At 42.0% G+C, this 12,500-nt stretch overlaps 1 protein-coding gene across 1 annotated transcript in view; it reads right to left on the bottom strand.

Annotated features, from left to right (window-relative positions):
- Positions 1-12,026, bottom strand: part of LOC128365612 (CD82 antigen-like) — a 23,478-nt gene extending 11,452 nt beyond the window's left edge. Inside the window, exons 1-3 of the mRNA XM_053326280.1 lie at positions 11,912-12,026; positions 2,449-2,570; positions 2,130-2,204 (exon numbers count right to left, since the gene is read on the bottom strand). Of these exons, the coding sequence (XP_053182255.1) occupies positions 2,130-2,204; positions 2,449-2,570; positions 11,912-12,026 (312 nt within the window). The remainder of the gene's footprint in view (positions 1-2,129; positions 2,205-2,448; positions 2,571-11,911) is intronic.
- Between the last annotated feature and the right edge of the window lie 474 nt (positions 12,027-12,500).

The following is a 12,500-nucleotide window of genomic DNA, read 5'->3' as shown; positions in this document are numbered from 1 at the left end:
CCTCCCTCCCTCCCTCCCTCCCTCCTTTCCTTCCCTCCTTCCTTTCCCTTCTCCCTCCCTCCCTCCTCCCTCCTTTCCTTCCCTTCTTCCTTTCTCCCTCCCTCCCTCCTTTCCTTCCTTCTTCCTCCCTCCCTCCAACCCTTCCTTCCCCCTCCCTCCCACCTTTCCTTCCCTCCCTCCCTCCTTCCTCCCTCCTTCCTTCCTCCCTCCTTTCCTTCCCTTCTTTCCTTCCTTCTTCCTCCCTCCCTCCCTCCCTACTTTCCTTCCTTTCTCCCTCCTTTCCTTCCTTATTCCTTCCTTTCTCCCTCCCTTCCTTCCTTATTCCTTCCTCCCTCCCTCCTTTCCTTCCTTCCTCTTTTCCTTTCCCCCTCCCTCCTTTCCTACTTTCCTTCCTTTCTCCCTCCCTCCTTTCCTTCCTTCCTTCCTTCCTCCCTCCCTCCCTTCCTTCCTTCCTCCCTCCCTCCTTCCCTTCCTTCCTTCTTCCTCCCTCCCTCCTTTCCTTGCTTCCTTCCTTCCTTTCTCCCTCCCTCCCTCCCTCCTTTCCTTCCTTCCTTCCTTCTTTTCTTCCGTCCTTCCTTCCTTTTAATGATCCGGCCCACATGAGATCAAATTGGGCTGTATGTGGCTACTCAGGAGTAACTGCTTTGTTCATAATGTAAACTGCTTCATTTTAACCACCAGGGGGCGGTGTGGCACCAACCGCTGTCACTTTCATTTTCAGTTTATTGGTGACACTTTGACCATGTGTGTGTGTGTGTGTGTGTGTGTGTGTGTGTGTGTGTGTGTGTGTGTGTGTGTGTGTGTGTGTGTGTGTGTGTCGTCTTATCACAGGCTGAACTCTCTGTTACAGTCGTACACTCGTCGTAAAAGCCCCAGTAAAAGTCATATGGTTAGCACATGTTGTTTCAGTCAGAGCTCAGAGTTCTGCTTCCTCCTCTGATGGTCGAGAGTTATAACACAAAGATTAAAAAGGTGAATCATTAACAGACGTGTGAGAACCGTCTGTTAAAATCACCTGAACACAGTCAAATGTTTAACCCTCCTGTCGTCCTCCCGGCTCAAATTGACCCCGTCTCTTTTGACTGTTCCTTCCTTCCTTCCTTCCTTCCTTCCTTCCTTCCTTCCTTCCTTCCTTCCTTCCTTCCTTTTTCTTTAATTTTTTTCTTCGTTCTTCCCTTCCTTCCCTCATTCTTTGCTCCCTCCTCCTTCCGTACTTCTTTCTTTCTTTCCTTCCTTCCATCCTTCTTTCCTCCCTTCCTTCCTCCTGTCCTTCCTTCCTCCCTTCCTTCCTCCTGTCCTTCCTTCCTCCTTTCCTTACTTCATTCCTCTTCCTCCCTCCTTAATCCTTTCCTTCCTCATTCTGTCCTTCCTTCCTTCTTTCTTTCCTTCCTTCCTCCCTTACTCCTTCCTTCCTTCCTTACTCCTCCCTTCCTCATTCCTTCCTTCCTTCTTTCTGTCTTTCCTTCTTTCCTCATTCCTTCCTTCCTTCCTTCCTCCCTCCTTCCTTCCTTCCTTCCTTGACCTGAGGACAACAGGAGGGTTAAAAAAAAAAAAAAGGAGGATTATTGTGGTTTTAGTAACACGTGTTTGACGTGTTTAAGGAGTCATGTGGCCAAACGAGAAAGATTATTATCATATGTTAAAAGTCTTGCTCTTGTTAATGTTTCTTTGTGTCTTTTAACTTCTTGGGATTTTATACTTATGAATAAAATCATATCATATATTTAAAAATTGATCTTCAGTGCAAACATTAGCGTTGTTGTAGCTGTTTCTATTGGTGCAAACTTCAAATGCTGTGACGCTAGTAGAAGTAGTAGAAGAAGAAGTAGAGGAAGTAGAAGAAGAAGAAGTAGTAGTAGTAGTAGTAGTAGTAGTAGAAATAGAAGAAGTAGAAGAAGAAGAAGTAGTAGTAGAAGAAGAAGAGGAAAAAGTAGAAGAAGAAGAAATAGAAGAAATAGAAGAAGTCGGATATCTGCATACATGTGGGAGCAAAGCGTTTACAGGCAGCAGATGTCGATGCACACAAGGCATCACACCTCCAGACAGGAAGTTCAAAGTTCAAAGCTCTTTCTTGTTGCTTCAAACACCTAAACAGTTGACTATAGGAGGCAGGAAGTTGCGTTACTCACCACAGTCTTCTGGAAGTAGATGAGAGCGCCGGCGGTGATCTGAGCGAGGAGGACCAACAGCAAGCAGGTGAAGTACTGAAGAGAGGAGGAGGAAGGGGGAAGGAGGAAGGAGTGTGAGAACAACGACACATAAAACAAACTTATGAAGATTAACTGATCATTTCCAGCTCTTAAGTGTTTCCTTTACATTTTTATCCAGTCATTTTAAGCTTTTCTCTTAAATCCCCCCCGTTGTTCGATGCCTGTACTATCCATCATGGCGTCTACATGCATACATAAATAAATAAATACAAACACACAGTCGTCTCCTCTCACTCACCAGGCCGAGCAGACAGCGGATCTCATAAATGGCTCCCAAGCAGCCGAGGAAGCCCATGAGCATGGAGAGAGCTCCGACTCCGATCAGGATGTAGCATGCCACCTTCACGCCTGTGGAGTTATCTGCAGAGAAACGAGGAGAACAGATCAGAAACCAAACTCAATTCATCTTTTTGAGTCACCACAACACTTCTGTTACAGGTGAAATGATGCGATATGAACAAGAAGGAACCAGGCGGGGAGTTCTGGTCCTCTGAAATGAAGACAACCAGGAAGTAACTTAGAGCTGCATTCTATCAAAAGGCCACCAGGGGGCGACCGTCTCTATACAAGTCAATGGAGAATTCACCAACTTCTCACTTGATTTCTAACCTCAGTAAACGTTTTCAAAATGTGTTTATGGTCTCAATCGCTAGTTTAAAGCCTTCTTCAATGCAGTATGATGTTCATTTGGGACATTTTGGCCTCCCTGATTTTATATTTGACGATAAAGCAGGGTATGCATTAGGGCGTGGCTACGTCCTGATTGACAGGTTGATTGACCAATGTCCTCGAGATCCAGCCCTCGCAACCATAGCAACCTCCCCGCTCCGCCCACGGCTCCGCCTCATGCCCATATAAGTAGAATCCATGTTTTTATTTTTCCCAGCATGCACCTGAAATTTTCAAGATGGCGCTGCCTAGATTCAAAACTATTGGCCTTCTGAGCAGCAGTCCACAAACCAATGGGTGACGTCACAGATGTTACGTCCATTTCTTTTATACAGTCTATGGGAGGAACAGGCCACACCACAGATCACACTTTCAGATCTTTGTGTCCAACAACAACAATGTCGACTTTCTTGTTTTTACGTCAAACAGCAAAAACACAGAGACAACCCTCCTCAACATGTGATTGAGGGAGCGGAGATAAAGGAAGGAATTTGCTGTGTGTGCACTTCCACATTTGGCAAATAAAGGCTTACGAGTGACACATCACACCCTGAAAAAAAAACATCCTCCAAAGAAAAGAAAAGAAGAATCCTGCCGTACGTCTCACTACGTCTGTCATCAAACCTCACCGCAGGAAACACACACTGTATTTTAATCCTGACAGCTCAAAACCAAACAAAAGTCGACTTTAACAACTGTCACTAAATTACATGTAATTCTCGTTCAGAGTGGACAGAGGTTTGTGGGTGATTGGCAGGCATGGTTAAAACAAAAAAAGTACTATAAATCTAAAGTTTAAAACCATGAAATGCATCAGAATCTGTAGATCTACACTTAATATGACAGTTTTCACAGATTTTACTGTTTAGAAATGTCAATTACGTCTATAAACGCTCTTAAAAATGAGGCAAGAGCTGCTGATTTGATCGGCCAAGTCTAATATTCTTTCTTTTTTAGCTCCGTTTTTGTTCTCCACCAACTTCCTGAGGGAAATATCTAAATGCTCCCACTAGGCTTTACAGGATCAGGATTTTTGGGGCCGATCACCGAACATCGATGAGTGAGTTTAAATAAACCGATCACGTCTTCTTTGTCCACGCTCCGTTTCTTAAACTTGGCTTCTCCTCCTCGTGTTTCCTATCCAGATACATTTGAGGTGTTGAAACATTTTGCAGATGCTTCCCCACGAGGTTCTTTAGTGTTTTATCTGTCTGCCCACAACACCCACATGTTTGTTTGAATCCGACAGCTCATGATTCAAGATTCAAAAAACTTTATTGTCCGTCACATCGTTTCAGCTCCAACATGTACGGATGTGATTTGAGAAATTGAAGATTTGGAGTAAAGAAGGAGCAAAAGAAGTGAAATCCTGCTGCTATAGTTAATTGATGTAGAAGCTATGGTTGCTAAGGTGGTTGCTAAGGGGGGCCTTAAAGAGACAGGAGCTAAAACGGCCTGTTTCAGACAGAGGCTGAACTGAGCGACTACATAAAGGACCAGTAGAAGATAAATAAGGAGTTTTTAACTGGAAATCATGTAAAGATATTCTAGTAGAGACACAGATTATTAATATAGAGCTGAAAATGTAAAGAATCTTTGTCCCTCTAAACAAAATCCTACGCAGAGAAACTTAATAGTCAGTCTTCAAAACTAGCTGTCGGATTCAAACAAACATGTCGGTGGTGTGGAGCTTCTTCAGAGTAAATGAGATAAAACACAAGCCATCTGCAATCTATCCTTCCTTCCCTCCTTCCTTCCTTACCTCCTTCCTCCCTCCGATAAAACACAAGCCATCTGCAATCTATGCAACGGGAGCATCTGCAAAAAGTTTCAACATGATGTCATTGATCGGATCGGCGAATTAAGACATTACAGCCGATCTCACTAATTAGATAAAATGCTAAATATCGGCCGATCTGATATAGCCGATCAGATCCGCGTAAAGCCTATGCTCCACTATGTCCACCAGCTAGTCTACAGCTAACTGTGTCCGTCAGCCTGTTTGGTGCTGAGCAGATAGTGTGCAGTGACTTTTTTTCTTTCTTACTGCCTATTCTCTGAAAACAATGCTATCACAGCGCTGGTAGTGACCGAAAACATGAAACTACGTCATAAAGTTGCATCCGGACAAACAGACTATAAAGCTGCAGAGTCACTGAAGTTTCCCTGCAGGTTCATCACTATGTGAAAGAGAAGCTGTGACTGGAGTAGATTTAAAATGCAGCAGGAGTGGAGCAGGAGCAGGGTGAGGTGGAGGTCAGACTGTGTGGGCCGATGAACTCCACACTCTGTCAGTTTTAGTTTAGTTTTTCTTTCCTTTTCATTTGCTCTTTGCTCTATTTTTCCCTTCTACTATCTGTTTAGTTAGTTGCATCAATAGCTGCTCGTCCCTTTCTGTGTGAATGTGGTACAACTAGAACCTGATCATTACTATATTTTTAGGGTCAATATCGATATTAAGGAGTAAAGAAAAAAGTCTGATATCAATATGACAGCCAATAATTGTTTATATAATAAATATATACACATGAACATAGAATAGAATATGCCTTTATCAAATTAAAATTACATTAATGTAGTGAAATAGTAAACTACACTGAATTTAATACCTATAACTAACTGAATAGCAAAAAACATGTACAAATATATTAAACTTGAATTAAGAAAAATTATCAAATATAAATTAAATGCTGCTTATATAATAAAAAATAAAAAAATCAGCTCATATATCAGATAGAGAACACATACGCCGATGCTGATATATGTCATAGGCTGATATCTGCTCAACCTGTATCTATAGCAACCATAGAACAACCTGTATCTATAGCAACCATAGAACAACCTGTATCTATAGCAACCACAGAACAACCTGTATCTATAGCAACCATAGAACAACCTGTACCGATAGCAACCATATAACAACCTGTATCTATAGCAACCATAGAACAACCTGTATCTATAGCAACCATAGAACAACCTGTATCTATAGCAACCATAGAACAACCTGTATCTATAGGCCGATATCTGCTCACTAATATCTCTGTACAAGCAATAAAAAAATAAAAAGTTGATCATGAACAACATCAGTACACTTTTGCAAACCTTTTATAAAATCCTGTAAACCTCATGAAGTGAAGCTGGATCTGAACTTGAGCTCATGTGTGATCATCATGAAATAAGAGACTAACGTTCGGCTGCAGAGTTTCTCCTGATGATGTGTGATCAGAGTCCAGAGTAACACAGGAAGCTAAAATAAAACATCCTGAGCTCCAGTTTAAACCCCCGTGTTGGGATTTAGGGAACTCTCTTCACCGACAGAGCGTAACGGTTTTTATTTTAACCCTCCTGGTGTCCTCGAGTCAAGGAAGGAAGGAAAGGAAGGAAGGGAGGAAGAAGGAAGGAAAGGAGGGAAGGGACGAAGGGAGGAAGAAGAAAGGAAAGGAGGGAGGAAGAGAGGAAGAAGGAAGGAAAGGAAGGAAGGGAGGAGGAAGGGAGGAAGAGAGGAAGAAGGAAGGAAAAGAAGGAAGGATGGAAAGGAGGAACAAGGAAGGAAGGGAAGGAGGAAGGAAGGAAGGAAGGAAGGGACAGAGGAAAGAAGGAAAGTAATGGGGAGGAAAGAAAGAGGAAGGAAGGAAGGAAGGAAGGAACAGTCAAAACAGACGGGGTCTAACAACAGCTATTCGGGGGGTTTGTGAACATGCAGCATGTTGGAAGGAACGCGTAACTGTGTTGTCGCGTGCCAACTGACTGTTTTACAGACTGGACCCCCCCCCCCCCCCAACACACACACACACACACACACACACACACACACACACACACACACACACCTCCCCTCGAGCGCTCGTGGCCTCAAGGAAACATGGGATACCCCTGGGATCAGTGAACCAGGCCAGGCTGCTCGCAGAGAAAACCAAGACAGAGAGAAACCTGCAGAGTTTATGATGGAAAATTAGGCTGAGAAAGAAGGGAGGGGGGGAGAGGGGAGGGGGCGATGACGCAGGAAGTGACAGCCGGCCGTGTTTAACACATATGCACACGTGTGGCTTGTCGACCTGCAGGGACGAGCGACTCCGGACTGCTGCTGTAAAACTGACTGCTGAGTTACGACCTGTGAACCTCGACATGTAAACGCCAGCAGACCGCGAACGCAGCGATCACACACACACACACACACACACACACACACACACACACACAGTTTCCATCATTCCTCACGGTGTTCGAACACGGCGAGTCGAGTCAAGTCTCGGGATCAGATTTCTTGTTAAATGCTGACGTTCCCAGGAATTCAACACTCTGGTTTCCTCAAAACAGACGAAAAACACTAAGAGTCTGAAGTCATCTGAAGTTCGAGAAGCATTTGTTATTTATAGAAACACGTCCTGGGAAACATTAACATTACATTTAATCAACAAATAATTATCACAATATATTAAAGTTATGCAAAATTACCTAAAATAAAATGTATTGATGTTCAGTGCAATGACTTGTGCAACAGTACTTAATCTCAACAGGCATATTTTAATTTAGAAATGGTTTCTGCAAGTTAAGATTTAACCCTTTGTAGGTCACACCAAGCTTTTCCTTCCTCTTTGAGGCCATTACAACCTCTACAGACCTCATTTGTTCTAAACTTTATTCAAAACACTTGTTAGAGACTCATTCTGTTCGTGCACAAGATGAAAAAAAATGAAACTAAACCTCAAAAATGTCTCTTATGTCAGCAGTGATTTGTGTTATTCTTCATTTATACACTAATATACAACCTGTAACTATAGCAACCATAGAACAACCTGTATCTATAGCAACCATAGAACAACCTGTATCTATAGCAACCATAGAAGAACCTGTACCTATAGCAACCATAGAACAACCTGTACCTATAGCAACCACAGAACAACCTGTATCTATAGCAACCACAGAACAACCTGTATCTATAGCAACCATAGAACAACCTGTATCTATAGCAACCATAGAACAAACTGTATCTATAGCAACCATAGAACAACCTGTATCTATAGCAACCACAGAACAACCTGTATCTATAGCAACCATAGAACAACCTGTATCTATAGCAACCATAGAACAAACTGTATCTATAGCAACCATAGAACAACCTGTATCTATAGCAACCATAACACAACCCGTATCTATAGCAACCATAACACAACCCGCATCTATAGCAACCGTAGAACAACCTGTATCTATAGCAACCGTAGAACAGCCTGTATCTATAGCAACCATAGAACAGCCTGTATCTATAGCAACCATAGAACAACCTGTACCTATAGAACAACCTGTATCTATAGCAACCATAGAACAACCTGTATCTATAGCAACCATAGAACAACCTGTATCTATAGCAACCATAGAACAGCCTGTATCTATAGCAACCATAGAACAACCTGTATCTATAGCAACAATAGAACAGCCTGTATCTATAGCAACAATAGAACAGCCTGTATCTATAGCAACCATAGAACAGCCTGTATCTATAGCAACCATAGAACAACCTGTATCTATAGCAACCGTAGAACAACCTGTATCTATAGCAACCGTAGAACAACCTGTATCTATAGCAACCATAGAACAACCTGTATCTATAGCAACCATAGCACAACCTGTATCTATAGCAACCATAGAACAATCTGTATCTATAGCAACCGTAGGACAACCTGTATCTATAGCAACCGTAGAACAACCTGTATCTACAGTGACCGTAGAACAACCTGTATCTATAGCAACCATAGAACAACCTGTATCTATAGCAACCACAGAACAACCTGCATCTATAGCAACCATAGCACAACCTGTATCTATAGCAACCATAGCACAACCTGTATCTATAGCAACCATAGAACAACCTGTATCTATAGCAACCATAGAACAATCTGTATCTATAGCAACCATAGAACAACCTCTATCTATAGCAACCATAGAACAACCTGTGTCTATAGCAACCATAGAACAATCTGTATCTATAGCAACCATAGAACAACCTGTATCTATAGCAACCATAGCACAACCTGTATCTATAGCAACCATAGAACAACCTGTATCTATAGCAACCATAGAACAACCTCTATCTATAGCAACCATAGAACAACCTGTGTCTATAGCAACCATAGAACAATCTGTATCTATAGCAACCATAGAACAACCTGTATCTATAGCAACCATAGCACAACCTGTATCTATAGCAACCATAGAACAACCTGTATCTATAGCAACCATAGAACAACCTGTATCTATAGCAACCATAGAACAACCTGCATCTATAGCAACCATAGCACAACCTGTATCTATAGCAACCATAGAACAATCTGATGGTCTGTCTGTGCATTACATTCCTCATACAAGTGGTAAAGATTGACCTAAAAGTTAAATGGGTTCAATAGATTTTAGTTTTTGACCAGATGATATGACACAAAGTGACCTCTACTAAACGGTTGAGCAGACATACAAAAGGGATAAGACTTTTTGTTAATACAATACAATTATATACACGTTTCACCTTTAAGTTTATTTAAATTGTGGGGCCAAAAATAGGAAAGTATGGTATTTGAACCAATATTACCACGGTACCTGGCATAAAATGGTGTTAAAATGACAATATTTATTATATCTGAGAGAATATATCATCTAACTAGACTCAGGCTCAATCATGGTCAGAACTATAATCTCCCAATTGAAGCTGCAACGAGCCAGAAACGTAATTGTCATGTGACGAGGACGAAACAGAAACAACGTCTGGTTCTGCTTCACTCTGACTCAGCGCAGACTTTATACAAAATCAGGTTTCAGCAGCACCAGGCTGATTTTATCCCTCACATGTTGCAACCAGGCCCAGCTCATTGATCCCCGCCCCCACCCCACCCCCACCCCTCCGTCCCTCTGCGGTCATCCATGAGCCCACACCAACAACAACAGGCCACCGGCTCGGCTTATGAAATGTTCCATTGAGCATCAATACGTGTCATTTATGTGCAGACACAAAGCTAATCTGTCCGCTGCTCTTTAACCCTCCGCTACGTGTCGGTTGTGTCATATGACCGCATCGCCCGACTTCCATGAAATCCCCTGGACTCACGCTCCCTCGGCTCGGACTGACCGGTGATGTAGCGTGTGGCTCTGTGTGTGTGTGTGTGTGTGTGTGATGAGTAAGGCAGTGAGCGCACTGGGCTGATGTGATGCATGCTGATGCCGGACGGAGCAGAAAGGGCCCAGTGTCCGAGGGGAGGACACCTGCAGAGCGAACACGGACCAGAGACAAATGTCCTCAGTGACGCTCCCTGTTCGGAGAGCACACACACACACACACACACACACAGTCTCTCCATTACACTTGCTCACTGTCTGTCTCTTTATTTCTGGCTGTCTTTCCTTCTCCAGTCGTCTCTGTGACTTTCTTTCTTTCCCTTTCTCTTTCTTTCTCTCATACTCTTACTTTCACTTGTTCAGACAGAGATCAACATCAGTGAGACATTTTGGGGGGGGGTTCCTCCTAGAGTCAGGATAAGGTTGGGCAATTAATCCAAAAAATAATCAAAACCGACATTTAGAAACTCTAAATCGACTTAATCTTGCTCATGTCAATTAATGGTGGTGTTCACTGTTGCCATGACAACAAAAGGTTGCATATCTTTAAAAGGAATTTGAAAACTTGTCTCCAGTGATCATTTTAACCCAAACCATGATCTTTACATAGTTCTGATCAAGTCAACTAGACATTAACCACAGCTTCCTTCTTTCCTTCCCTCCTTCCTTTCCTCTGCCCTTCTTTCCTTCCTCTGTCCTTCTTTCCTCCCTCCCTCCTTCTTTCTTTCGTTCCTTCCTCTCTTTCCTCCCTTCCTTCCTCCCTCCTACCTTCCTTCATTTTAACCCAATGATCTTTACATAGTTTCCTTTACTCTGACCTTCCTCCCTCCTACCTTCCTCCCTCCTTTCCTTCCTTCCTCCCTCCTTCTCTTTTTCATTCCTTCCTCTCTCTTTCCTCCCTCCTTCCTTCTTTCCTTCCTTTCCTCTGTCATTCTTTCCTTCCTTCCTCCTCCTTCCTCCCTCTTTCCTTCCTTCCTTCCTTCCTTCCTTCCTTCCTTCCTTCCTTCCTTCCTCCGTATTTCCTTCCTTCATTGTAACCCAAACCATGATCTTTACATAGTTCTATAATCAAGTAAACTAGACGTTAACCACAGCGTCACACCTTAAAACATCTTTATCTTCACTCCCTAAAGATCCTCATGTGTGAGGGCAGCAGTGGAAAATACTAAACTAAAGAAACTGTGAAAATACATCATTGTTCATCAAGGGGTAGAGATAATCGTTCATTAATCGTAATCAAGGTTAAAAGTTCAATTAATGGTGATTGGGATGAAGTCAGCCTAGTTTAGTATATTTATATCTCATTAAAACTTATTGTGTGCATGTGTGTTTGATCTGTACAGGTGGGAAAAAAGTAAAAATGACAATATGCAGAGTTATGTAGAGTTATGTTTTGCAACTATTTCTTCAGCCGGATGCAGAAGTGGTGCAACTGTCAGGTTTGGTAATATGTCCTATATACGTTCTGCAGTAGTTACACAATAATTATTGATCTGTCATATATAATAAAAGGCTGGCTGGAGTCAATATCCTGATATTAATGAGCATTTTTACTCCAGTATTATTTTAAGAAATGACTTAAAACTATAAATTAATAGATTTCACAAAGCGGGGAAGTTGAAATTGAATCCAGGACATGAAGGAAATGTTGCTCATCACACCTCACATTAAAAATAAACCACTCTTTCACACTTCCTGTTCATCTGAAAAGCTCAACACACTTTGCTTAGAGCATTATCTTTAGGTCTGTCATAATAATTATCGACTTATCGTACATTAACGTAATTATCAGCGTCATCATGTCTATATATGGACTTATCATATGATACATGGACATGACCTTTGACCTCAGTATTGCCACACTTCACATTAGCAGCTAAGAGGCTATTCATGTCACATTGGCTAAGTGAGTAGTGTCCTCCATTCCTCACTGTGCTCGTCCTGAGTGGAGAGTGCAGAAGAATTCCGGAATTGTGCCGCGATTCCGGAATTGGCCGGGATTCCGGAATCGCGGCACAATTCCGGAATCCTGGAGTCCCCAAACATAATGGCAGTCTGGGTTTATACTGAAGTCTACAATCCCACCTTTACATTATTATACTATTATATTATCATTATATCAGTGGTATAAAATGATCTTTAAATGACAATAATATCGTTATTTCTGAAACAGTATATCGTCTATAAAGCTTAAACCCTTGGAAACATTTTAGGTCATGTAGTTCTTAAGGATAGTAAGATATTTACAGGAACATATTTTATGCTTTTTGTCATTTTCTGTCATTTTTACGCTGTTATGTTGGATATTAAATATGGTTAACTTGATGTGAACGTATATAAAAATGCTTCCTTTAGAAAAAATAAACTCTTGGATGCTCTTGCAGACTCACTCAGCTCGTAAAAACCTGCTTCAGGGTTCAGGATGAAGTAATAAGTGCAAAGAGCTCAGTCCTCTTTGAGAAAGGAGGACTAATGGATCATTCTGGCTGCCTTGAGTCCAGCTTGGATCAGTCAGAGACG

The sequence above is a fragment of the Scomber japonicus genome, chromosome 1 (genome assembly GCF_027409825.1).
Source record: "Scomber japonicus isolate fScoJap1 chromosome 1, fScoJap1.pri, whole genome shotgun sequence".
NCBI classification, from domain to species: Eukaryota; Metazoa; Chordata; class Actinopteri; order Scombriformes; family Scombridae; genus Scomber; species Scomber japonicus.
This window is presented reverse-complemented; position numbering and strand designations above follow the sequence as displayed.